This window comes from Solanum stenotomum, chromosome 6 (genome assembly GCF_019186545.1).
Source record: "Solanum stenotomum isolate F172 chromosome 6, ASM1918654v1, whole genome shotgun sequence".
NCBI classification, from domain to species: Eukaryota; Viridiplantae; Streptophyta; class Magnoliopsida; order Solanales; family Solanaceae; genus Solanum; species Solanum stenotomum.
The window spans coordinates 62553006-62577798 of record NC_064287.1 but is presented as its reverse complement, the minus strand read 5'-3'; the positions used below and the strand labels follow the sequence as shown (position 1 = coordinate 62577798).

The 24793-nt window shown below is 30.5% G+C and overlaps 3 protein-coding genes and 1 pseudogene across 4 annotated transcripts; 3 read left to right on the top strand and 1 right to left on the bottom strand.

Moving 5' to 3' along the window:
* Positions 1–389: 389 nt before the first annotated feature.
* On the top strand, positions 390–4641 carry LOC125867059 (inositol-3-phosphate synthase-like). Its single transcript, XM_049547477.1, has 10 exons — positions 390–660; positions 735–803; positions 900–1035; positions 1798–2045; positions 2165–2391; positions 2508–2623; positions 2762–2938; positions 3027–3215; positions 3319–3381; positions 4169–4641. Exons 1-10 carry the CDS (start codon positions 473–475, stop codon positions 4286–4288), a joined length of 1533 nt encoding a protein of 510 aa, XP_049403434.1. The 5' UTR covers positions 390–472; the 3' UTR covers positions 4289–4641.
* Positions 4642–5632: 991 nt separating this feature from the next.
* On the bottom strand, positions 5633–8570 carry LOC125867573 (FCS-Like Zinc finger 3-like). Of its 2 annotated transcripts, none has more exons than XM_049548120.1 (2): positions 8251–8570; positions 5633–5972 (listed from the first exon to the last, which is right to left on the bottom strand). In XM_049548120.1, exons 1-2 carry the CDS (start codon positions 8517–8519, stop codon positions 5792–5794), a joined length of 450 nt encoding a protein of 149 aa, XP_049404077.1. In that variant the 5' UTR covers positions 8520–8570; the 3' UTR covers positions 5633–5791. The 2 variants fall into 2 exon arrangements, with proteins under 2 accessions (XP_049404077.1, XP_049404076.1); XM_049548119.1 differs by lacking the exon at positions 5633–5972 and adding an exon at positions 6935–7258 and having other exon boundaries at positions 8251–8566.
* A 9911-nt stretch (positions 8571–18481) lies between these two features.
* On the top strand, positions 18482–20662 carry LOC125867667 (major pollen allergen Lol p 11-like). The gene is made up of 2 exons (XM_049548226.1): positions 18482–18702; positions 20315–20662. Exons 1-2 carry the CDS (start codon positions 18546–18548, stop codon positions 20644–20646), a joined length of 489 nt encoding a protein of 162 aa, XP_049404183.1. The 5' UTR covers positions 18482–18545; the 3' UTR covers positions 20647–20662.
* Positions 20663–21248: 586 nt separating this feature from the next.
* On the top strand, positions 21249–24387 carry LOC125869319 (putative ETHYLENE INSENSITIVE 3-like 4 protein; annotated as a pseudogene).
* The last annotated feature ends 406 nt before the right edge of the window (positions 24388–24793 follow it).

Here is a 24793-nt window from a genome sequence, read left to right as displayed (position 1 = left end):
TTGCGTTCATTTACCCACATTCCATATTTACACCAAATCATGTTAAATTTTTTTAATTAAATAATTTAATTAGGTGAATCGCATATTTAGCTTACCATGTTTAAACACAAAACATATATATACAAATATGCAATATGACGTAAACATCATGTGTGAATAAATTATTACTAAAAGGCTTTAGGTATTTGTTGGAAGTATCACCGCTAAATAAATTCTAAAATACATGATTCAAATTTAGTCAGAGCTTCAACGCTGACTTCGACGGTGAAAATACAAAAAGAAAGGCTCTTGGTATATCAAATATTTTGCATGGCTAAGCTTTAATTTTATAGTGGGATTCCACTAATAAAGTGCCACTTGTATTTTTCTCTATATATACACTTCCATGGCAGCAAATATTTTATAAGCAAAATAGATTCTTGAACACTTGTTCTTCTTCTAAATTGAATAATTTCTCTGCTTTTTGGTCAAGATGTTTATTGAAAATTTTAAGGTGGAAAGCCCAAATGTGAAGTATATAGAGAATGAAATTCACTCTGTTTATGATTATGAAACCACCGAGCTTGTTCATGAAGAGAGAAATGGAACTTATCAATGGATTGTTAAGCCTAAATCTGTCAAATATGAATTCAAAACTGATACCCATGTGCCAAAATTAGGGTAAGTTTCTTCATTTTTCTCAGATTTAAAAAAAAAATGAGATTGGATGATTAATTTGTGGATTTGTTTTTTAGGGTTATGCTTGTCGGATGGGGAGGAAACAATGGTTCAACATTGACTGGAGGTGTTATTGCGAATCGAGAGTGAGTTTTTTTTTTTGTTTTGAAAATCTAATTTTATGTTGATTTTGTAATGAGATTTTGGGATTCTAAATTATGGGTTTTGATTGTTTATGGCAGAGGAATTTCATGGGCAACGAAAGAAAAAGTGCAGCAAGCCAATTATTTTGGGTCTCTTACTCAGGCATCAACAATTCGAGTTGGGTCTTACAATGGCGAAGAGATCTATGCACCCTTCAAGAGCCTCCTTCCCATGGTACTCACCTTGTTTTGTTTTGTGTTTTCAAAATTGGGGGAATGGGGTGTGGAGGTGGGGGAGTATAAGGTTTAGAATCGAATCCTCGCTAATAAGCTGAAAGTTCAGATAGTTAACCAGCTGTTATTCTAATTCCCAAATTGGTTAATTTGCCTTTAGTAAAGTTACTTTATGTGGCTTTATGGATAGTTAAATACTAAGAGGATATACTTAAGCACTTTCCGGGTTGTTTGGTTTGTGAACAAGTTATGCGGAGGTAGGATTTTGAATTTATGAGTTCTAGAATCGAAAAGGAGAAAGTTATGGGGTTTTTGATAAATGACTTATACATATTAAGTGGATATTTTAACACAAAGACAGGGTTTGTATCAAAGTTAGTGGGTTCTACTGAACTCGTAATTGAAATGTTAGGTTCGCCCCTGCATGATAATTATATTATAGGGGTTGATGTGATTGAATATTTAGTTGATATACTTGTACTGATAAATATTTGGTTCATTGGACTAAAAGAAGAGATGTAAGGGATAATAATCCTGGGATTACGTTTACCGGATCAAAAGTTTAACCAAACACATGTTAAAATAATCTCCTTTTGTTCCGGGATTATTATCTGTTATGCTTGCAACCAAATGACCCAGACAGTTTAACGAACTCTTTATAGCATTAGTCATGGAAAGTTGCTCTGTCTTATAACCTGTAATTACTGTTTAAATGACATGAAGTTAGATTCACACTGATATATTTGATCTGATGGTGATATAGGTCAACCCAGACGACGTAGTATTTGGAGGATGGGACATTAGCAACATGAATTTGGCAGATGCCATGGTCAGGGCTAAGGTTTTTGAAGTTGATCTGCAAAAGCAGCTGAGGCCCTACATGGAATCCATGGTTCCTCTTCCTGGTATCTATGACCCTGACTTCATTGCTGCTAACCAAGAAGCACGTGCCAACAACGTGATCAAAGGAACCAAGAAAGAACAAGTTGATCAAATTGTTAAAGATATTAGGTAAAAGTTATAATCTTGATTAACTGTCTTCAATCTTGAACAAAGTTGTCTGTTTTTTCTGGGAAAATGATGTGATTTTTAATTTAGAGTGTAAATAACATGTCTTCTTGGTAATTTAGGGAGTTCAAGGAGAAGAACAAGGTAGACAAGATAGTGGTTCTATGGACTGCCAACACCGAAAGGTACAGCAATGTGGTTGTTGGCCTTAACGATACCATGGAAAACCTTTTAGCTGCTGTGGATAGAAATGAGGCAGAAATATCTCCTTCTACATTGCATGCTATTGCTTGTATTCTGGAAAATGTGCCTTTCATCAACGGAAGCCCTCAAAACACTTTTGTTCCAGGTCTGGAATCTCGGTTACAATTGTAATGAATTATTGAAAGTGTAATTGCTGCTGAGGACTAGCTATAGCTTAGCTTCTATAATTTTTAAGTATTTTCTTCTGATACAATTTCTCAGGTCTTATTGATTTGGCCATAAAGAGAAACACTTTAATTGGTGGTGATGACTTTAAGAGTGGTCAAACCAAGATGAAGTCCGTGTTGGTTGATTTCCTTGTTGGAGCTGGTATTAAGGTATGCCTTTTGCTGTTAATTCTGGTAGAATGTTTAACTGTTGAAGCACTTACATAAGCATACTTGTCATTTGAAGATGGAGTTTCTTTATTGAGAAATAGTATAGCCGTGCTGAAAGTCGTGGTGTTTGTATTACAGCCAACGTCAATAGTGAGCTACAATCACTTGGGTAACAATGACGGAATGAATCTTTCTGCTCCTCAAACCTTCCGGTCTAAGGAGATCTCAAAAAGTAATGTTGTTGATGACATGGTTGCTAGCAACTCCATTCTCTATGAATCTGGCGAGCACCCTGACCATGTCGTTGTGATCAAGGTAATAATATAACGTGAGAAAGTTAAAGTTAATGTACATAAACAGGCATATTAATTTGTCTAAATGAATGTTTGATTTTGTATTTCAGTATGTTCCATATGTTGGAGACAGCAAGAGGGCAATGGATGAGTACATGTCAGAGATTTTCATGGGCGGAAAGAGCACCATAGTTATGCACAACACTTGTGAGGACTCTCTTTTGGCAGCTCCAATTATCTTGGACTTGGTCCTTCTCGCTGAACTCAGCACTCGCATTCAGCTCAAAGCTGAAGGGGAGGTCAGTTTCTTTCTCAATGTCTTCAAAGATTTACACTTCGTCACGTTGTGTGTACCCTTAAATGTTGTGTGATTGTTCTGATGAGAAGTGATTCTGTTTTCAGGGGAAGTTCCACTCCTTCCACCCTGTGTCTACTATTCTCAGCTACCTCACCAAGGCTCCCCTGGTAAAGTTTCTATGAAGGTTATTTTTATTATGTTCAAATAAACTCAAAAACTATGTTGCTCAGACTCTCCAAAAATATTGCCACAGTCGTGTAGGATCCTCCAAAAATACGCTACTTTGGGAGGATGCAAAAGACAACCGTTGGAATTTTTGAAGAGTCTGAGCAAATAGCTAAAAAGTTAAGATTGTGCAATTATCAAGTGTAGACGAAAAAGTTGTCTTAGTTTGGTCAGAGCATGTGCTAGAGCTATAGCTGATGTGAAGTAGTTGGTTTCTTTCATTCATTTAAAGTAAATGACCAGAGCAATCTGTGGTCCACAGATAAATTAGAAATGATGCCAACACAAAAGCAGTTATTATTATTATCTCCATATGGACATAGTCTAAAAAATATTCAAAGGTCACAACAAACTAAATAAGACTTCACATGGGGATCACAAAGGGTATTGTTTATGTTGCTCGGTCTCTTCCAAAAGTGCGTGTTGGATCCTTCAGAAGTATTGGAGGATCCGGCATGAGCGTGACATCATTTTGGAGAGTCCGAGCGACACAGACATGAACAGGTTTTGCAAAAGGATAGAACGTTTCCTTATGTATGCGAGCAGATATACAGTTAGTTCCATTAGAACCATTTTCTTACTTAATTACCAATTCAGATTGTTCTTGATCATTTAGCTCTATTCTTCTTTTTGCTTGTAATCTGTTGATCCTCTTAGTAACAATTTTTCAGTGAGCCTGCACGAACGCGATTTTTCTTTTATTAACTGTTGTTGTGAATTGGAAAACAGGTACCACCAGGTACTCCAGTGGTGAATGCCCTTTCAAAACAGAGGTCAATGCTTGAGAACATAATGAGAGCTTGTGTTGGTTTGGCACCAGAGAACAACATGATTTTGGAATACAAATGAAAATATATGCAGATGAAAGAAATTACTAGAAGAGAATGGAACTCAACTCAAGTGCAGTTGCATTTGTAGAAAAGATCCATTCTCTATTTATTTATTTTTCCCTTTTATATCTTATATTTTCTGTTTTCTATTTTCTCATCATCATATAATTAAGTAAAGTGTGGCATGATTGTGAAGTGTAGGAGAGCTTAAAAGGGCCAAAGTCTTGTTTATTGTAACTTATTTTCTTAATGTTTTTGGCCCTCTTATCTCCAAATTGTATTGTTGGTTGCTTTAGCTCAGAAAGCCAGCAACATCTTGTTTCTATTGAAAAAAAAAAATACAACATGGTGATTTAAATTTTGATTTAGTAATTCACATTTTCCCCTTTATTTCTAAGAGTTTAAGTTGTATGTCCTAACAAGGTGTAGCCACATTAAGCGGAGGTTAGTAGTTATTATGGGTGCATATTTAATTTTACACCTCCGTAGCATAATTGAGAAGAAAAACTCCATATCCTTTGTTAAATTCTTGGTTCCACCACTATAACAATATACAATATTTTTACACAATTAGATCACTTATATAAGGTAAATATACAAGTACATCTTTGACAAAGTAAACATTTAAGGAGTCGTTTTGTTTGAATTTAAGTTATGATGAGATAAGTTATGCTAAAATTATTTTTTTATTGAACGTTTGGTTTGTTGTATTTAAAATAATGAATTTTAAAAACAATTTATTTGTTTACAAAAATATCCTTCATAAATGTGAAAAGTGAGGTATAGAAAGGGTTTAAAGGGATATTTTTATCATTTACTTATTTTATCCTGGAATAAGTTATCTCGGGATTACTATACCACCCAAGGAGAGGAATGACTTATTCCGGTGCTAATTATTAATCTCGAAATAAGTTATCCCAAACTTGCCAACGAAACAATAAATTAAGTGGCATTATAGGAGATCTGAAAAGATCATTTTTTTTTCTTTACATTGTGTAAATGGTTCGTACATGATCTTCATTTTTACACCATAGAGATTTGAAAATGACATTTTCTTCTATTCAAAATACAAGTGAACAAGAGCTCATTACGTCTAAAAGGAATATAAGTTAAAATATGTAATTAATTACTCCCTCTATCGACTATATCATACCTATCCAATATACTCAATTTATTAGTCGAGTTAAAAAAAATCAAGAGATTCATTTATCACGTAATTTCTAACTTTTTCTAATTATTAATTATAGTCATTTCACAAAATATTAAATTTATTATATTTAAAAGGTGATATAGTAAACTTATTATTTTTCTTTGTTTATTATTCTTTAAGGAGTGTGTCATTTCAATACTGAACAAATAAAAATGAAGAGAACGCGTTATTAAAGCTTTTACCTGAAAAATAACACTATAAACATTTAAATTACACTAATATATACAAATGAAGTTGTTTCTTTTCTACTTAATTATTAATAAATACACATCATGTTCTTCTCTTCTCTCCTTTCTTTTCCAAAATTACCCTTCAAGCTGCTGCAATAGTTTTAGTCTTGCCAGAATTTTCAGAGTTAGCAAAGGGCAATTCTGAGTAATTTTGATAATTTTCATTCTTCTTTTTAAGGACAAGAAGCTTTAATTTCTCTTTTCTTTTATCACTTTTCATTTGTTGTTCCCTACACTCCATACTACAAAATGCTGTATCACCCCTGTTCATGAACAAAAATAATATATTTAGTATAATTTTATACGTGACCGATATAAAAGGGATTAGGTGTAAAGAAATTGAAGAATATTAATCAACAATTTGATTAATTATCTAAAATGTTGAGATGATCAATAATATAAAATGTGATAGTATAATATATACCAAGTATATGTCAATAATTGTTGCCCCACAAATATTTTTAAATGAATTCTTCATACCTACTACATAATAATGCAATAAATCAAATAAGAAANTTCATTAAAATTTGTGCACGGTGCAACAGATATATTCCACTTACCATTCTTTTTTCTTTTTTTTTGAAATCTCATCTATGTCTATAAAGAATCCATTGAATACAAATTACAATAAGCTATTCACTTCCAACAATCACATATACATAAACAAAGCTTGAAGTTTGATTGGAATTACCCGTATTCGTCAGTTTCTTGTTGAAGCCGCAAAAGTGAGTCTCCCTCTAGGGTTAGATTTTTATTTTTTTTCTATAAAGAATTATTAATTATGTATTAAAAGTGAAAAACAATTCACTAACTTAATTTAATTATATGGAACAAATGGTATAGGGTCTTAAATATATGATCACTTTAACCCATTAACTATCACTTAAGTTAATTATCCACAATTCCCCCTCAACTAATTAATTAAAGTTAACAAATAGTTCAAAATTCCTAAAAATGATTTTCCGGGTCATTACATATCGACTTTATCGTATCAATCCAATATACTAAATTTATTTGTCTAGTTAAAAAAAATCAAGAGATTCATTTATCAAGTAATTCCTAACTTTTCCTAATTATTAATTATAGTCATTTCATAAAATATTGAATTTATTAAATTTAAAAGGTGATATAGTAAACTCATTATTTTCCTTTGCTTATTGTTCTTTAAGGAGTGTGTCATTTCAATACTGAACAAGTAAAAATGAACGGAACACGATATTAAAACTTTTACCTGAAAAATAACACAATAAACATTTCATAGCAAGTTAAATTACACTAATATATACAAATTAAGTTATTTCTTTTCTACTTAAATATAAATACACATCATTTTCTTCTCTTCTCTTTTTTCTTTTCCAAAATTACCCTTCAAGCTGCTGCAATAGTTTTAGTCTTGCCAGAATTTTCAGAGTTAGCAAAGGGCAATTCTGAGTAATTTTGATAATTTTCATTCTTCTTTTTAAGGACAAGAAGCTTTAATTTCTCTTTTCTTTTATCACTTTTCATTTGTTGTTCCCTACACTCCATACTACAAAATGCTGTATCACCCCTGTTCATGAACAAAAATAATATATTTAGTATAATTTTATACGTGACCGATATAAAAGGGATTAGGTGTAAAGAAATTGAAGAATATTAATCAACAATTTGATTAATTATCTAAAATGTTGAGATGATCAATAATATAAAATGTGATAGTATAATATATACCAAGTATATGTCAATAATTGTTGCCCCACAAATATTTTAAAATGAATTCTTCATACCTACTACATAATAATGCAATAAATCAAATAAGAAAATGACAAAAATGATCCCTCATTTGAAAGGTAAATTCAAAATAGTCTTTTAGATATATTTTCAACAATTTAGAAAAAGGTGTATTTTTAATAAACTCTTGGCAGTTCGATATAATGAAAATTATACTCTATCTTACTTTTTGATTTTTTTTACTACCTGTTGTTTTTATTATATGCTTAGGTTATAACATTATTGTTGATATTCTTTTCTTCATTATTTTTAGTATGACTATTTCATTATTGAATTCCTTTTTTGTATTTTTTTACATGCGTTACTTAGATAAAGGATTTATCGGAAACAATTTCTCTTTCTTTATTCGGTGGCGGAGCTAGGAATTTCACGAAAGGTATCTAAAAAGTGAAATATAAAAAGTGTTGCTAGTGAGATTTAAACACATAGCACCCTAGCTAAGCACATACTCTTTCAAGGTATCTAAAATCACTAGGCTACAACACCTTATTCTATCAAGAGTGTCCAGAATATGTTAATCACTTCGTGTATTAATTTACTTATATATACAATATTATTTTCCAATAAAAGATATCCAATTAGACACCCTGACTATAACATAATTACACCCCTGTTCACAAGATAAGATTAAGACTGCATATACACTATTCTCTCGATCCTAACATCACTTATAAAATCACACTAAACATGTTGATGTTACTAAAATACACTATAACATAAAAAAAATAAAATCATTACACTGTCAGTATATATACATATATATATAATTACCTATACATGTAGATATCACGAGAAGGTGTCAATCGATGGTTACAAAGTCCACAAGTTGTCAAGAAATGAGCTTTTTCTTCTATATGATGATGAAAACCTTGATAACTTGAACTTCTATGGTGGTATTTTGATGACACGTGTCGATGATCATGACCATATAATCCATAATTAGTACCAAGATCAAGATCAGACGGTTTTCCTTCTCCATTGATCATCACATCAACGGTGATCCTTGTTGTGCTTGTTGTTCTTCTCATTTTACCTATCATATTCTTCTTTATAAAAGGGCAATTTTTTTAAAGAATTTTTTATAGAGAGATTGGAAGGGAAGAAGTAGAGATAAATGAAATGAAGAGACAAATATATATAGAAAAATGGTGTGTGAGAGAGTTAATCTAAGCCCTTTATTTTTATTTCTTTATGTACTAGAGATAAGAGATTATTTCATCACTCTTTATGTCAAAGTGTTGACTTTGAGGGTGTGTTCATTTATTTTCTTTGTGGCTGATACGTAAGTAAAAAATATTATGAAAGATGGAGGTAGATCAGGTGGAAATATGAGTGTGGTATGTGGATGATTGGTGAGAATAATGGAGATTACAGGGTACAAATAAAGATGAGGTGTGTTGCATATGAGTGTGGCAAAGTGGTAATCGAGGATGGAATTATGGGGTAAAAATATAGATGAAGTATGTTGAATGGGTAATTAATATGAAATATTACTCGTAAAACTTATTTTCTCTATTTTGACCGAAGAAACCAATCACTATATTTTTAAGAAACTACTTTCATCGTTAATTAATTTTTCCTATTTGAAATTTAGGTTATTAGTTTATTGATTCAAAGCAATAAATGTGTTCACGAAAAATGAATGTTATGTATTTATTAATTTGATTTTAAACATTATTGGTACGTGCAAAGTAAATAGATATATATGCATAATTTTTTTAATGAGTTAGGTAAATTTGTTCCTTTTTGCTTTTAGTATTAATATACCTCCTTGACATATTTGTTAATTTAAAATTTATACAATAAATCGTAAAATTGAAGAGTATATTTATGCATTTCTCCTTTTATTATTTATAAAAAGATCTGACATATTTGTTAATTAAAAAATTATAATTTATAAGTGACATTTTTATTATAATTTTTCTACATCAACATTTACCATTGAATATATATACAATATAAATTTTCATAGTTTACTTCGTCTCTCTTTTAACTTATGGTTACTAATTGTATACTCTCATGGCAATTCACTACTTAAACCCCACAAATTTATATATGATAAAGTTAGTGTGTTTTGACGTAATAATGAATAATTTTTTTTAATAAGATTGACTTTTTTTTGTTTTTATTGGTGTTTGGTGTTCATAGTAGAGCTTCGATTAAATTTGGATTGTGCACATACTCGAAATTCAAATTCAAGATCTTTAATTAAGAATAAAACAATCTCACTATTGCACCTTAACCAATGTTGGTTAATAAGACGACTTGTTATGCCATCGTTTGGTATAATGGTGCTTTTTTACTTTAAAATTTATTTAGAATTGAATAAGGACGATCACTTTGCGATATTGTGCTTAATTTCAGTTTTAAATTATAGCAGACTTGTTTCATAGTTTTCGATCTATCCAGAAAATTATATATTAATTATATTAATTTTTATTTATGCAAAATTTAATTTTAAAAGTTAAATAAATGTTCTGGTTTAGTTCCCAAAATGACCGCATTTAATCTCACTTAATGAATATCATCAAATAATTAGATTCTTTTTTCCCAAAACAAAGGAATAAATCTAATTTGACCAGAATTTTCTAAAAAAAAATTCAGACACTAAATATAATTAATTGTTAGTTGGGCAATGTTGTTTTCAAGAACAAATCAACACAAACAAACAAAAAAGTAAGATATTTTTTTATTGTGCTAGTTTTTAGTCACCCTCATTTTCTTTATTGCCACTAGCGTTAATACTTTTTTTAAAAAAATCCTAACTCAATTTCAAATGCTAATTTATAAAGAAAAATGTCAAGTTCGTATAAGGAGACCAAATACTCCCTCTGTCCCTAATTATTTGCCCACATTTCCTTTTTTAGTTGTCCCTAATTATTTATTCATATTGACAAATCAAGAAATGACAAATTTTTTTTTACCTATTATATCCTCAATTAATTACTTTGAACAAGGTAGAACTTCTTGAAAATATTAAGTTTTTAATTCATCCACTTCATAATTAATAGGGGTAAAATGATAAACTCACTATGTCAATTATTGATTTCTTAAGGGAAAATTACGCAGTTAAGCAAACTTATACTACTTAATTACTCATCATAGCTATAGTTTGCTATAATTACCACTCACGACTGACATTATACATTAATTACGTGGGCTGCTTCGAGTTTGTATAATTAGTCACGTTTGTATATGTATAATTCGTCAGAATATACAAATACATATGTATAATATACAATTATCTAACCGATATACATATACAATTCACCTCTCTCTTACTCTTTGCCCTCTCTCGCTCGCTTCTCTCCTCTCTCTCCCATTCTCTCGCCTCTCTCCTCCCTATAACATGTAGCTACAAATTGTAATTATCAAACTATAACCGTGGAGAGTAATTAGGCTATTTTTGAGTGGGTATATGTGAACGTTCCTCATTTCTTAATAGGTGTGTCAATTCAAAAGTGGATAAGTAATTAGGGACAGAGAGAGTAATAAATAATCCATCCATATTAATGTGAGAGACTTAATGCCCTCGTCACGCCCAAGGATGAATCAAAAACAACATTAGCGGAACACAAAAATTGGGATAAGTCTGACTTACTCTAATATCTTGATGAATATAAGACATGAGTCTATTCAACTTCAAAAACTAACTTGTAAAGGAATAATTGCACAAATCCATATAAGGTATCAAAGGACTCACCCTCNACTCTTTGCCCTCTCTCGCTCGCCTCTCTCCTCTCTCTCCCAGTCTCGCTTGCCTATCTCCTCCCTATAACATGTAGCTACGAATTGTAATTATCAAACTATAACTGTGGAGAGTAATTAGGCTATTTTTGAGTGACTATATGTGAACATTCCTCATTTTCTAATAGGTGTGTCAATTCAAAAGTGGACAAGTAATTAGGGACAGAGAGAGTAATAAATAATCCATCCATATTAATGTGAGAGACTTAATGCCCTCGTCACGCCCAAGGATGAATCAAAAACAACATTAGCGGAACACAAAAATTGGGATAAGTCTGACTTACTCTAATATCTTGATGAATATAAGACATGAGTCTATTCAACTTCAAAAACTAACTTGTAAAGGAATAATTGCACAAATCCATATAAGGTATCAAAGGACTCACCCTCTACCAATGTTGTGGAAGACTTAACAACTCTACTTATACAATCCTATAATAACTCTGCTTATATAATCATTGAATATATTATTGTTATTGCAACTACTTATAATACTTTATTCCTTTTCCTTTTCCTTTTCCTTTTATTATTTGGACTAAGTGGTGATGATGAAATGAGAAAATGATGTAAAAATTTAAATTTGCTTTTTGGTACTTTAAAAAACTTTAGATGAGAAAATGACATTCCTATTATTTTTTTAAAAAAAAAATAAAAAAATATCAACGGTAGGTTTTGTGGAATTGTGGACCCTAACAATTAAAATTAAAATTAAAAGATTCAATGGGCTATGAATATTCTAAATTCTTCCTTGTTTTAAGGTATTTTTATATTTTCCATAATTTTGGGGGTTTGAGTTGGGGTGGGTTAAGGTATTTTCCTCTTAATTTTTGTGCTTATTATTTTATTTTTTAAGATAAGATACACTTAGTCATACTTTAATTAGTGTTTGTGATATTTGACTATGTATATTTACTTTTTAATTAATTAAAATGTGAATATTTGATGTATTTATTTGTGAGTATTCATAAATTATCAAAATTATTAATCGTCTCACTATTTAATTATTTATGTGGTATATTAAGTTAATAATTTTTTGGTGTATTTGCTTGATGAATTTTAATAATTTTTTGATATTATTAACTATTTCCCTATTAAATTATTTATTTATTATGCTAGATGGTATTGTTATCTCGTTTTTAATAATAGAATACTTCTAAATATAATTTAAATATAACATATTTTCATAAAGGAATCAAAATCACACATCTTAATTTGTTGAAGGTGAGATATATCAAAGTCATATTATATTACAAGGATCTAGAATTTGTCCTCCCTAGTTTATTTATCCTTACAATCCCTTTCTAAAATTTTGTTTATTCTCAACATCAATTTCTAAATTCAAACTTGATAGCAACTAATTACCCCTATTTTTCAATTGCAACACCCAACTCCCATAGAAAAAAAAATTGGTCATTTGTCAATTAGTTCAATCTATCCCCAATTCTTTGTGTTCATTTACAATTAGAATAGATGAAAATATTTTTTATAAAAATTGTTTCCTTCACGGATATATATATATATATATATATATATTAAAAAGTTACAATGAAAGCACCAATGCAACAAATCCGAATTTCTCTATATTAATAAACGATCTGAAACCTTATTACAACTTTAGAATTGTGATTGCAATACTCAAACGACGGAAATACACTAGAAATATTGAAATAACAAGTAACTAAAGATAGAGATAAGAATGGGATGAGAAACTTAGACTCTAGAAGAAGAGGAGAGGACAACCATTTTCTTCAATATGCATAATTCCTAAATCAGTGACCGCTGCCCCTCTTGATGGAACCATTCTCACACCCACTACTCGACCCGGATCCCAAATTAACCTGGTCCTATTGCTTGTTCTCGGCCCAATAGCTCCTTTCAGTCCAATAACTACTTGTGTGACCTTGGTATCCATATTGAATTGGACTTGGTTCAAAACAATTTTTATAAAAATTGTTTCCTTCACGGATATATATATATATTAAAAAGTTACAATTAATCTAAACTTTTTACCTCCCATTTACACACACGCCATTATATGGTTTGACATACAATTAAATCATTTTCAATAGCTAATATGTGACACAAAAGTGTGAATTATTGGGACCAAAGTAGGCCATAACCTAAGTGCTCTTTGACATAAGACTACTAAAAAGTGATGGATAAAAACAAAAGACCAAAAAAGAAATTTTAAAAAGATAAATGTCTTACTCATGCTATTGATCATAAAGCTCCAAAGCAAAATATATTAAAAATAATTTCATGTCATCTGTAACAGTTAATCGGCAGAATCGATTTTGTAGGGTATTAACAATTTTTTTTTAATAATTCTTTTTATTGTTTATTTATAAAAGATTTTATTTTTATAGGTAAGAGTCATAAAGGTTATTTTTTTCTATTATATTCATTTTGTATATGGTCAAGAGATCTTAATTCTTGTACACCAACGCATATCAAGCATCTTATTTGATAAATCTGAATATGATATGAGGAAATGTTAGATCACAACCTATAATTTTTAGACGTTAGACAACAACACAATATTTCATCAATTTCAAGGGCTACAATTACACAAATTTTAAGATAGAGACATAATCTAAATGGTGATCTAAAAAGGAGATATTGATGTAAATCAGTAAAAATAATCGAACTCCAAGTATGAAAGAAGTAATAATTCATTATTTTAAACTCTAACTTTGGGTTTAATTAGTAAATTAACATTTGTTCTATAATTTGATTTGTTATTTCAATTAGAAATGTTAGTAAATTTAGAAAGGCAAGGCAAGCTTGACTTTAATTCCTCATAAAACTACATGGTATAATTGAATATTAAATAGCTAACAAATCTGGGAAAATCAAATAATACTTCAAGAAGTCGCTTCATTCTTGATAGAGGCATTAAAATAAAAAGATCTTAATTATATTAGAAACTTCATCGAAAGATAATTAATGAAAAATATTGTTGACTTCATTCATAATACAATCACCAAGATTCTATAAAAATATAAATAACTTATCTTCTGAGAAATTATTTTTTATTTTCTTTGGACAATGCAACTTTAATTTGTTGTAAGGTGATTAAAAGCTGAAAGAAGATCAAGCTAATATTAAAAATCAATAAATAAAATGATAATTTTACTATATATATTTTTTAATATAATAAATTTAATAGTTTGGAATTGCATTGAAAAATGACTATAGTTAATTACAAGTATAAATAAGAAATTAGGTGATAAATATCTCTAGATTTTCTAATTTAAACAAATAAAAGTGGATATTTTTTTAATATAATAAACAAGTAAAAATGGATGAATGAAGTAACAAATATTAAAATGAATGTTATAATTTACTCAACTTAATGCTCAACAAACAGAGAGAAGGAAAAAACTTAAATATGTCATCAAACTTTGAGAAAAAGACTTATTTATACCATCAATTAAAAGTTTGGCTCATCTATGTCATTTTCGTTTGAGAAAAGACTCATTCATGCCATTATTTGTTAACTAAAAATAGTTTCAGCTTTGCAAGATCATTTTTTACACGCGGTCAATTATGATTCGACCACGCACGTCATTAACTAAATAATTTTTTGAAGGAAAAAAATTCAAATATGTCATCAAACTTTGAGAAAAGACTTATTTGTGTCATCCGTTAAATATTTGGCTTATTTATGTCATTTTAGTTAACAAATAATGACATGGATGAACCTTTTTCTCAAACAAAAATGATACAAATGAACCAAACTTTTAACGGATACTATAAATAAGTCTTTTCTCAAATTTTGATGACATATTTAAGTCTTTTCCCATATTGAAAGCAATGAACTTTATAACAACAAGATAAAGATAGGGAGATGAAAGGACCCAAAGAGAATTGGGGTTGAGAGACACATATATACTTTGCCTAAGTACATACACAATATGCTTATTGAATCTGAATCCCAAATCAACTTTTGTGAAAGTTGTTTGATTCTATTATTTTCTTCTCGACTAAATTGTTGTTTGTGTGGCATCCTTGCGGATATTCACATTAGGTTCATAACACATCTTTAAGTTATCTTTGGCTTGATAAAAATAGTAAAATCAAATTTTATATCATTTTCAAACTTATGTCACAATTAAGAATATTCATATATACTTCATAATATAACTTTGAAAATTTTCTACTATCAATAGAGGATTTTTTATTTGCATCCAACAACTATTAAATATAAGAAAATTGTCACGAAGCAATTCAATTAAACTAGCTAGTTTTAATTAATTTGATTAGAAACTATATTTTCCATAAATTATTTTTTTTACTAAGAGCAGATACCACTTTAATTTCGTATCAAATGGAATAATTGATGTTCCCTAACAACTTTACGCAAAAACATATTTGAAAATTATTTGTGGATCTTAGCTTAAAAGGTTAGAGAACGTATAATATAACTATAAGATATGATTCTTTTTGTAGTACCTTTTGATAATCTTCTGATATTTGTTGTCCCTTAGCTAATATCTGAAATTTCATATGAATGAAGTCTGTTGTGTTATTTAAAATAATAATAATAGGAGTTCAATGAGTTTTTCCTAGATGAAGTCCACTCGATTATTTTTAAACTTCAATCATGGTGCATCAACTTCATATATAAAATAATTGAAATTTGGACAAACTGAATGAAATTTAGCCATACGAGTGTCTGAAATTTGACTTTGTCGAGCCTTCATATATATGATGTTGTCCAAGGCAGATACACATGCAAATTTGTTTTAAAAAAGGAAACAAATTAAATGGCGATATCAAAATCGAATATTCCTGCACTTCCCCAAAATTTGCAGAGAAAGGCTAGTCGATCAATATCATCATGTGGGTAATTAGTTGGAAAAATTGTATATATAACAATAAATTATTAATTCAAATTAAATGTTATAACCATAGTTTGATTTAATTGTACCCCATAGCAAATTGTTGTTATTTCGCCTCTCTCCTAGTGAATCTCGCTCGCCATTCTCGTTCTCGCTGGGCAGTCTCCCTCGTCTCTCTCGCTTTTATATAAACAAAAATGTATAAAATGCGTTTGTGTTTGTATAAAGTGAGAGAAAATTGTATATATACATATATTTTCGTTCCACTCTCTCCCCTCTCCCAGATCTCGCTCGCCAGTCTCCCAGGTCTCGCTCGCCTCTCACTTTATACAAATACAAATGTATACATTGTGTTTGTGTTTGTATAAAGAGAGAGAAAATTGTATATACAAATACAAATGCATATATTTTCGTCCTATACACTTATAATTATACAAATTCGATCTTACTCTGCCCAGTTTTCTTTTGCCTTTCTCTCTTTCTCGCTTTATACAAATATAGATTATACAATTGATCTTTTGTATATGTATACCGAAACAAATTATACAATTGTTTTCTTTTGTATATGTATAGTGAAATATACATATTTATGTTTGCGCGTAATTATGCAAACTATAGCTATATCATACAAATATGATTTTTATGTTTGCTATATGTGAAAGTTGCTCTTGCCAAGATTTAAAGGTCCATTATTATTAGAAAAAATTATATAAATTTCACTAGTTTAAGAGGTAATTATTTAGATACATTCTACTTTACAATATTACAAATCTTATCAAATTTTGGTGTGTTCAGATATATGTATCGCAGGATTCATGAGGTCAAAGTTAAGTGTAATTTTTTTAGATACATTGTATCTAAGTGAATTCGCATATATCTGAAATACATAGCAAATCTCTCTCACCTCCCTTCCATCTCGCTCCTCACTCTCCTATATATCTGATATTCTAGATATATAAAAATCACACCAATTACATACAAATACATGTATCTAATATAAAAAATAATTTAAATATACCCCTCATTATATTTTCATTCCAAATATACCTTTCTTGTTATATTTTGAATGTATATTTGACCCTTTTTCGAATTAAAAAAATTATACCTCTCGTTATATTTTCATTCTAATTAGGCGAAATGGTCTGATGGACCCTTATACTTGTTCGAGTTTGTATTATGGACCCTTCCACTTAACTCTTTACCAACTGAACCCTTAAACTCAATCAAAACAAGATTTTTAAAGACCGTGTGTGTAATTCACTCGCCCATAAATAGATGACATGTCAAATCCATGTCACATAAATCAATAACATGTCATAATTATCTCTATTAACTATTTTTTTAATTATTAATCAAAAATATTAAATAAAAGGAAAAATAATAAAATTTCCATACACCAAATCAGGCTCCTATTCTTCGTCCCAACCCATTCCCATCGTGAAATAATCTGAAGCCACCAGATCAAAAAGCCACCGCCACCACTCTTCTTGCCAGCGAGACAATCTATTCTCTCTCTTAAACCCGTATCCATCTCCATCGCACACTCTCACCATTTTCCGTTCCTTCTTTTCCAATCTCCACAAAATTAGCAATCCTAGGTCGCCGCACTACCAACTTTGGCCGGCAAACCTTTTTCGCCGCTGTGACCAACTCCTCGCACCCTCACCCACCCCACTCTCCTCTCCAATGTCTTCCTTTCACCGCACCACCGGCGACCACTTGCGAACCAGACTTTCTCTCCTCTCCATTCTCTCCAGCCACCAACAAACCTCCTCGCCGCCTCCCGTTCTAGCGAAAAAGAGATTAGCGCCAAGATCTGCTAGAGTGTAGCTAGGGAAGAAAGAAAAAATGGGATATGGCAAGGATTGGGTTATCTGTAAAAGAAGGTGAAATGGAGAAGAAGAAGATTTCTTTTTTATTTTTAAAATTTATTATATTATTCTATTATAATTTTAAAAACTCTTTTTTAATTAAAATATGATGTTCACTTGCTTACACGCGCGTGTAATCACACACTCTTGCCAACTCATCCATTTTAATGCCACATATGCTTAGTCAACGGTCAGAGGGGTTTGATATATTATGTTTTATTGAGTGTAAGAGTTCAGTTGATAAAACATCAAGTAAAAGTGTTCATAATACAAATGCGTACAAGTATAAGGGTCCACCAGACCCTTTTGCCTTCTAATTATAACAAATGACTTTTTGACTTTAATCTCAATCGAGTGTAGGGTCAGTTTCATAATTTTGAATAATTACAGGACCGAGCTGTTAGTCACTCTTTACGCTACCACAAAAGAAGAGAAAGCCACTATGGGTCCCCCAATGTTTCAATTATGTCACTTTCACCCACTCTTTTTTGTTTTTTTTGTTATCATCATCATATCCAATTCCTCTATATTTTACATGCCAAGAACTTGTTAAAACATAAAAATCAAAGAATAGATACACTTAACTTTGAGTTCATAAAAAAATATGGCTAAAATGATAACTTTGTTTGTTGTTTGCTTAGTATTATTTGCTTCTATTAATGTTAGTGCCAATATTATGGACACTTTTCTTGTTGTTGGCAAAGTTTATTGTGACACTTGTCGTTGTGGCTTTGAGACTTCTGCCTCCAAGTATCTTCCTGGTGATATTATCAAACCCTTTTACTTTCTAGTCATTATTTATATATTTTTATTGTTTTTAGAAGCGAATTCAAAATTTAAATGTTGTGAAATTTATTTGAATTGATTTTGTCTTTTAATTGTGGATTCAGAGTTCATATTTATTTTTTGTTATAATTTTTATTCATAAATTTATATTTTGCATTGAAAATATGAAGTTTAGATCAGAGATAAAGATTCGGTAGAATATGTATTTAGGTTTTAGATGTGTTGGATTTTGAGATACGAGAATGAGTTTTGAGATATACTTAGGATAAAACATCAATTAATCTGGATATTGTGATACTCTACTTGAATAATTTTATTTTTTATCCTTACTAAGAATAAATGGCCTAAAGTAATTGTCATTTTAGAACATCAAGATATAATTTTTTTCTCATTTTTTTCCTTAGCAATAATTATTCTTAGAAGTAATAAACATTGACTAATTAACATAAAAAAACATAAATGAAGAGTATATACACATACTTCAATATTGTATTTGTGTAGTTTAATTTATTATTATTATTTATTGAAGAGAAATTAATATTCAAAATAATTAAAGATGGAGTAATAAACAAGAATATGACATTCAAAATACATAGTTATGTGAATTAAAATGGCTCGAAGGAAGTAAACTGTTTATATCAATTATCATTTTTTTAAAATATCGTGGATTGTCCAAACTGAATAAGTAAAATTGAATATATTATAAGGTTCGAGCAAATCCATTTGGGTTCAGCTGAATTTGTGGTTGGAACTTGTCACTCCCCGTGCAAGAATCATCGTTTCTTTTGTGTAATTTTGTGTGCATTTTTGCAAATCCAATGTATTTGTCTACTTCTAGCCACTTTGGAGTTTCAAATTTCTAGGAAATATTATATTCTACGAGTTTTTTTGTTTTATCTTGGGAGGAAGTAATTCAAAACTTTAAAATTAGTGAGTGAGTTATGATTTCTTAAGAACACACAGACAATTTATGAGCTCGGATTAATATTCTAGTTCTTCTACATTTCTAATTTGATATTTTGAACCCACGATACCAACACGTGACACATTTCTTTCTTTGATTAATATACGAGAGACGTATTGAAAATATCCCTAAACTCGACGCGAATTATTAGTTTCATTCTCGAATTATTGACAGCCTTAAAAACACTCTTTACTTGTCTAACTGAACTTAAATAGACCCTCCATTTTGCAACATGACAGAAATACATTCCTAAATTCTCACCAAGTTTAGTAGTGTTTTCAACACTTCTCTTAGCTTTTTATTAAGAGTTCATTCCCTACAAGAGTTGGAGACCACTTGCTATGTCATGTGGCAGATTGGGGGTGTATCTAAGTTTAGTTAGTCAAGTAGATGAGTGTTTTTAATTCGAGGACGAAACTAATTATAACTTGCGTAAAATGCAGGGGTGTTTTCAATGTCTCTCTCTTAATATATCTTTACCGTGGAAATAAACATTATTTTTTTAAAAAGAAAGGTGACAAAATAAGCCTATTTATTTTAGTATGTTAGAGCTTGTGATCATCTAATCCAAAAATTATTATACAATATACTTTTATTTACTTAATATTGAATGCACTTTGTAGGGTCGAGGGTTAGAATCGAGTGCAAGAATAGGGACACTAACGATTTGGCATACACAGTTGAAGGTTTTACAAACTCTAAAGGGGAATATAAGATTCTTGTGAATAGTGATCGCCGCGATGAATTTTGCGATGTCGTCCTCATTAGAAGCTCCGATCCTATGTGTGCGGAACCCAACACGGGCCGCGATCGTGCCCGTGTTGTCCTCGCTAGCAACAATGGGATGGTCTCTAATACTCGCTTCGCTAATTCCATGGGATTCCTTTCTAATGAGCCTCTTGCTAGTTGCACAAAAATCCTCCAGCAATATGAATTTTCAGAAGATCAGTTTTAAATTATTATTATTGTTAGACCAATTACTGATTTCTGCCTTTAGCTCAGTAATTTCATTTGGCATTGGACCAATCACATGTATTTATCTAAGAAGACATTTTATGGGGTGTCCTATTTACTCTATAACATTTAAGGTATGATTTATCTTTATTAAGATTAAAAGATATTTGAATCTTGATTTAAATGATTAAGATATTATTTTTAAACTTGAACATTAAATGATAAAATTGTTTGTATTTCAATATCTGAATATGCACGATTTATTTATTTATAAACATAATAAATATATAATTTGAATAAAAAATAATTTAATATTGTAGAAAATATTAATTTAATAAAATAAAGATTATTGTTTGATTAAAAATAAATAATTATGTTCACTAGTGATAGTGGAGAGATGGTGGTAACTAATGGTTGATGTTAATTAATTAGTGACTTGTAATGATGATGATGATGATAGTTGTAATGGTCGAGGTGGTAGATATATAGTAATTGTAATGATGGATGCGACTGATAATGGTGATTGTGATAGTGATATTGATTGATACTAATAACTAACGGGCTGAAAAATATATGATAATTAATAACCACCACTCAATATTTTGATAAACTAATAAATGGACAGATCAATGATCGGCCCAACTCACATGCATGCAAAGTGAAGATGAATCATCGACGTAGCTCTCTTATTGTAGAACTTACATCCAAAATCCTCTGTCACCCTTGGGAAGATCATTATAGCCACTAAATTTTGTACATTTTCTCACCGCCAATTTACACCAATATTAGCATTTCCATTTAATATACATGCACATATAACTAACATATAAATATATGTTCCTTGTTACTACTTGTTACACTCACCAATCACCATATTTCCCTTTTATCTTTGTATGAAAAAATATGGAGGAAGAAGAATTAAGCTATGATGAACTCAAGAAGAGAATGTGGAAGGACCGGATGCGTTTGCACAAGTTCAAGAAGAAGGGAGAGAGTAAATTATTATTATTAGAAGAAGAAGAGATTGATGAGTTTAAAGCTCAAGAACAATATTTATGTAGAAGGAGAAAGATGTCCAAAGCTCAAGATTCTATTCTCAAGTACATGGTAATGTTGCCATATATATTATGCTTTAAGTTATTGTATGCATAATATATGTATAGACATTTAAAACTCAGCCGATCGACAAGTAAACACTTTAGTTTTGAATATGCACATCTTAGCTTGTCTTTATTGTGTCAGTTGATATATGCATATATATAGATATTCAAACTTGCCTCAACTAACAAGTAAACACTCCAACTTTGAGTATGCACATCTAGACGTACACCTTAGCTTGTCTTCATTGTGTCAGTTGATATGAACACGAACTTACAAAATAATACATGTATAGATATTCAAACTTTGTCTCGGCTGACAACTAAACACTTCAACTTTGCATATATATGTACATGTAGACGTACATCTTAATTTATCTCCATTGTGCCAGTTGGACACTCCAACTAATAACAAAATAATACATATATAGGTATTCAAACTTTGCCTCAGTTGACAAGTAAACCCTCCAACTTTGAATATGCACATCTAGTCGTACATCTCAGCTTGTCTTCATTGAACACTCCAACTTACAAAATAATTAATGCATCTATAGATATCCAAATTTTGCCTTAGTTGAGAAGTAAACACTCCAACTTTGAATATGTACATCTTAGCTTATCTTCATGGTGTCAGATGAACACTCCAACTTACAACGTAATACATATATAATATTCAAACTTTGCTTAACTGGAAAGTAACTACTCCAACTTTAAATATGTGCATCTAGACGTATGTCAGTTGAACACTCCAACTTACCATTAATACATATATAGTCATTCAAAGCCTTTTCTTGTTTAATTAACAGGTAAAAATCATGGAGGTTTGCAAGGGTTAAGGCTTTGTGTATGGAATTGTGTCAGAGAAGGGGAAGTTGGTGAGTGGCTGTTCAGATAGTTTGCAACAATGGTGGAAGGAGAAAGTAAGATTTGATCAAAATGCCCCTATTGCCATTGCAAAATCCTTGCCCAAATTAGTAGAGGAGGAGAACATGTTGGATCCTAATTCCTCATTTATGTGTCTTCTTGAAGAATTGCAAGACACTACTTTAAGCTCAATACTTTCAGCTCTAATGCAACATTGTATCCCTCCACAAAGGAGGTTCCCTTTGGAGAGAGGTTCACCCCCACCTTGGTGGCCAACAGGTAGCTACATCATAACTCTCTACCTGTTTCAATTTATATGTCTTACTTTAACTCAACATCACGGAATTGATGTTTTCAATCTTGTGAGATCTTAAACTAATTAAAGTTATATATAATAAATTAAAAGATAATCAGATCTCGTGATCTTAAACATGTAGAATGCGTTGGAATTAAAGAGTTACAAAATATAAAAAGTGACATTTTTTTTCCGAAACAGATTAATCAAGAAAAGCAAGACACATGCAAATTGAAACAAAGGGAGTATATATTTAGACATGTTAAATTTCTTGAAAAAAGTAATTACTCCTTCCTTCTCAATTTACGTGTGCACTTTGACTGAGCACAAAGTTTAAGAATGAAATAACAACTTTCGAAACTAGTTCTCTAAAGCAATTGTAGGTATCTATGTGGTTATAAATCATCTTATGAAAAGTAAAATAGAAAGTATAAAGTTGAATTTTTTTCTAAATATAGAGACAAAACTAAAAAATTAAAGTAAAATGTGTTACATAAATTGAGATAAAAGAGTACTATATAGATATTAGTTTTACACTCATAATTTTGAAATATTCATAATATTATTAATCAACTCATGAAGTTTAAATTTTGAATCGTTTGTTGTGACAGGGAAAGAACTTTGGTGGGGTGATCAAGGGTTGTCCCAAGAACAAGGTCCACCACCTTATAGGAAACCCCATGGTTTGAAAAAAGCATGGAAAGTAAGTGTTTTGGCTGCAATTGTCAAACACATGTCTCCTGATTTAGGCAGGATGAGGAGATTGGTGAATCAATCCAAGAACTTACAAAACAAGATGACAGCCAAAGAAACATCTACTTGGTCTAAAGTTGTTAACCAAGAAGAAGTCCTTCTCAAGTTGACTAGGTCTCTCAAGATTTCAACATCCAAAGAAGAAGAAAATAAGGATAAAGAAGATCAATTAGATCTTGCTTTTGTTCCCCAAATGTTGAGAAAAAATGACAAGAGGAAGTCCATTATCTTTGATCATGATGTTAACATGGAGGATGTATTGTATGCATGCCAAAACATGAATTGACCACAAAGTGAATTAGGGTTGGGATTTAAGGACAAGAATTCAAGAATTGAACATGAGTCAAGTTGCTCTTATGGTAAAATTAAAAGTGATCAAACTAATCAAGAAAGTGCCTATGACAACTTTTCTAGCTTGATTGGAGAAATAAAAAAGCCACAAGAAGAAATGGAAATCACCATCAAACAAGATTTTGAAAACTATCATGCACAAATATTATTTCATGGAGTGGTGGAAAATTTTGGAAACTTTTGGGATGATGATGCAACAACTAATGAGAACATGAACTCATCACAAGATGTTCTAAGTCGTGAAGTTGCAATTTCTATTTGGGATTTGGATTGTGATGATAGCTATATAGATCATGTTATCTAATTTGGCTGTGTTCCTAGGTTAATTATCAATCTTTATTTTTTTTTCGAGAAATAAAGTAATGTTCATAAATAAAATTAATGTGTGATATTTTTCGTTTTTCCTTGTTCACATTATTATTCTTTTATTTTGATTACATGATTACTGATTAGCTCGTTTAAAGGTCGTAGCAGAAGAAGAATTCTTCTGCAAGATGTGTGAACACCTTATTAATTATATTCTTAGAAAAAATAAATGAAAAGCGTTCACTTTTCTTACCTAAAATAAAATATTTAAATGTAATAAGAGTATACATAGGATGTTGGGTATGTAGCAAGAGTAATAGGAAATTGAGGGAAGATGAAAAGAGAGGAACTTGAAGAGTTGAGATCTTGAAAAGTCCTCTTATGCTTTATTGAAAAGGCATTTGTCCCTCATCGGTGATGGAAAGAAAAATAGGAGAGTTTAAATATTGAAATACTCCTATTAATTGTTAAAAGGGTTGGAA

Excerpts from the sequence above, each read along its gene's own strand:
- LOC125867059 (XM_049547477.1), top strand. The coding sequence starts at position 473 with ATGTTTATTGAAAATTTTAAGGTGGAAAGCCCAAATGTGAAGTATATA. Across the intron at positions 2,046-2,164 it reads CAAATTGTTAAAGATATTAG|GGAGTTCAAGGAGAAGAACA; the intron begins GTAAAAGTTATA and ends TTGGTAATTTAG. Across the intron at positions 3,382-4,168 it reads ACCTCACCAAGGCTCCCCTG|GTACCACCAGGTACTCCAGT; the intron begins GTAAAGTTTCTA and ends ATTGGAAAACAG.
- LOC125867573 (XM_049548120.1), bottom strand. The coding sequence starts at position 8,519 with ATGATAGGTAAAATGAGAAGAACAACAAGCACAACAAGGATCACCGTT. Across the intron at positions 5,973-8,250 it reads CGTGATATCTACATGTATAG|GGGTGATACAGCATTTTGTA; the intron begins GTAATTATATAT and ends GTTCATGAACAG.
- LOC125867667 (XM_049548226.1), top strand. The coding sequence starts at position 18,546 with ATGGCTAAAATGATAACTTTGTTTGTTGTTTGCTTAGTATTATTTGCT. Across the intron at positions 18,703-20,314 it reads TGCCTCCAAGTATCTTCCTG|GGTCGAGGGTTAGAATCGAG; the intron begins GTGATATTATCA and ends TGCACTTTGTAG.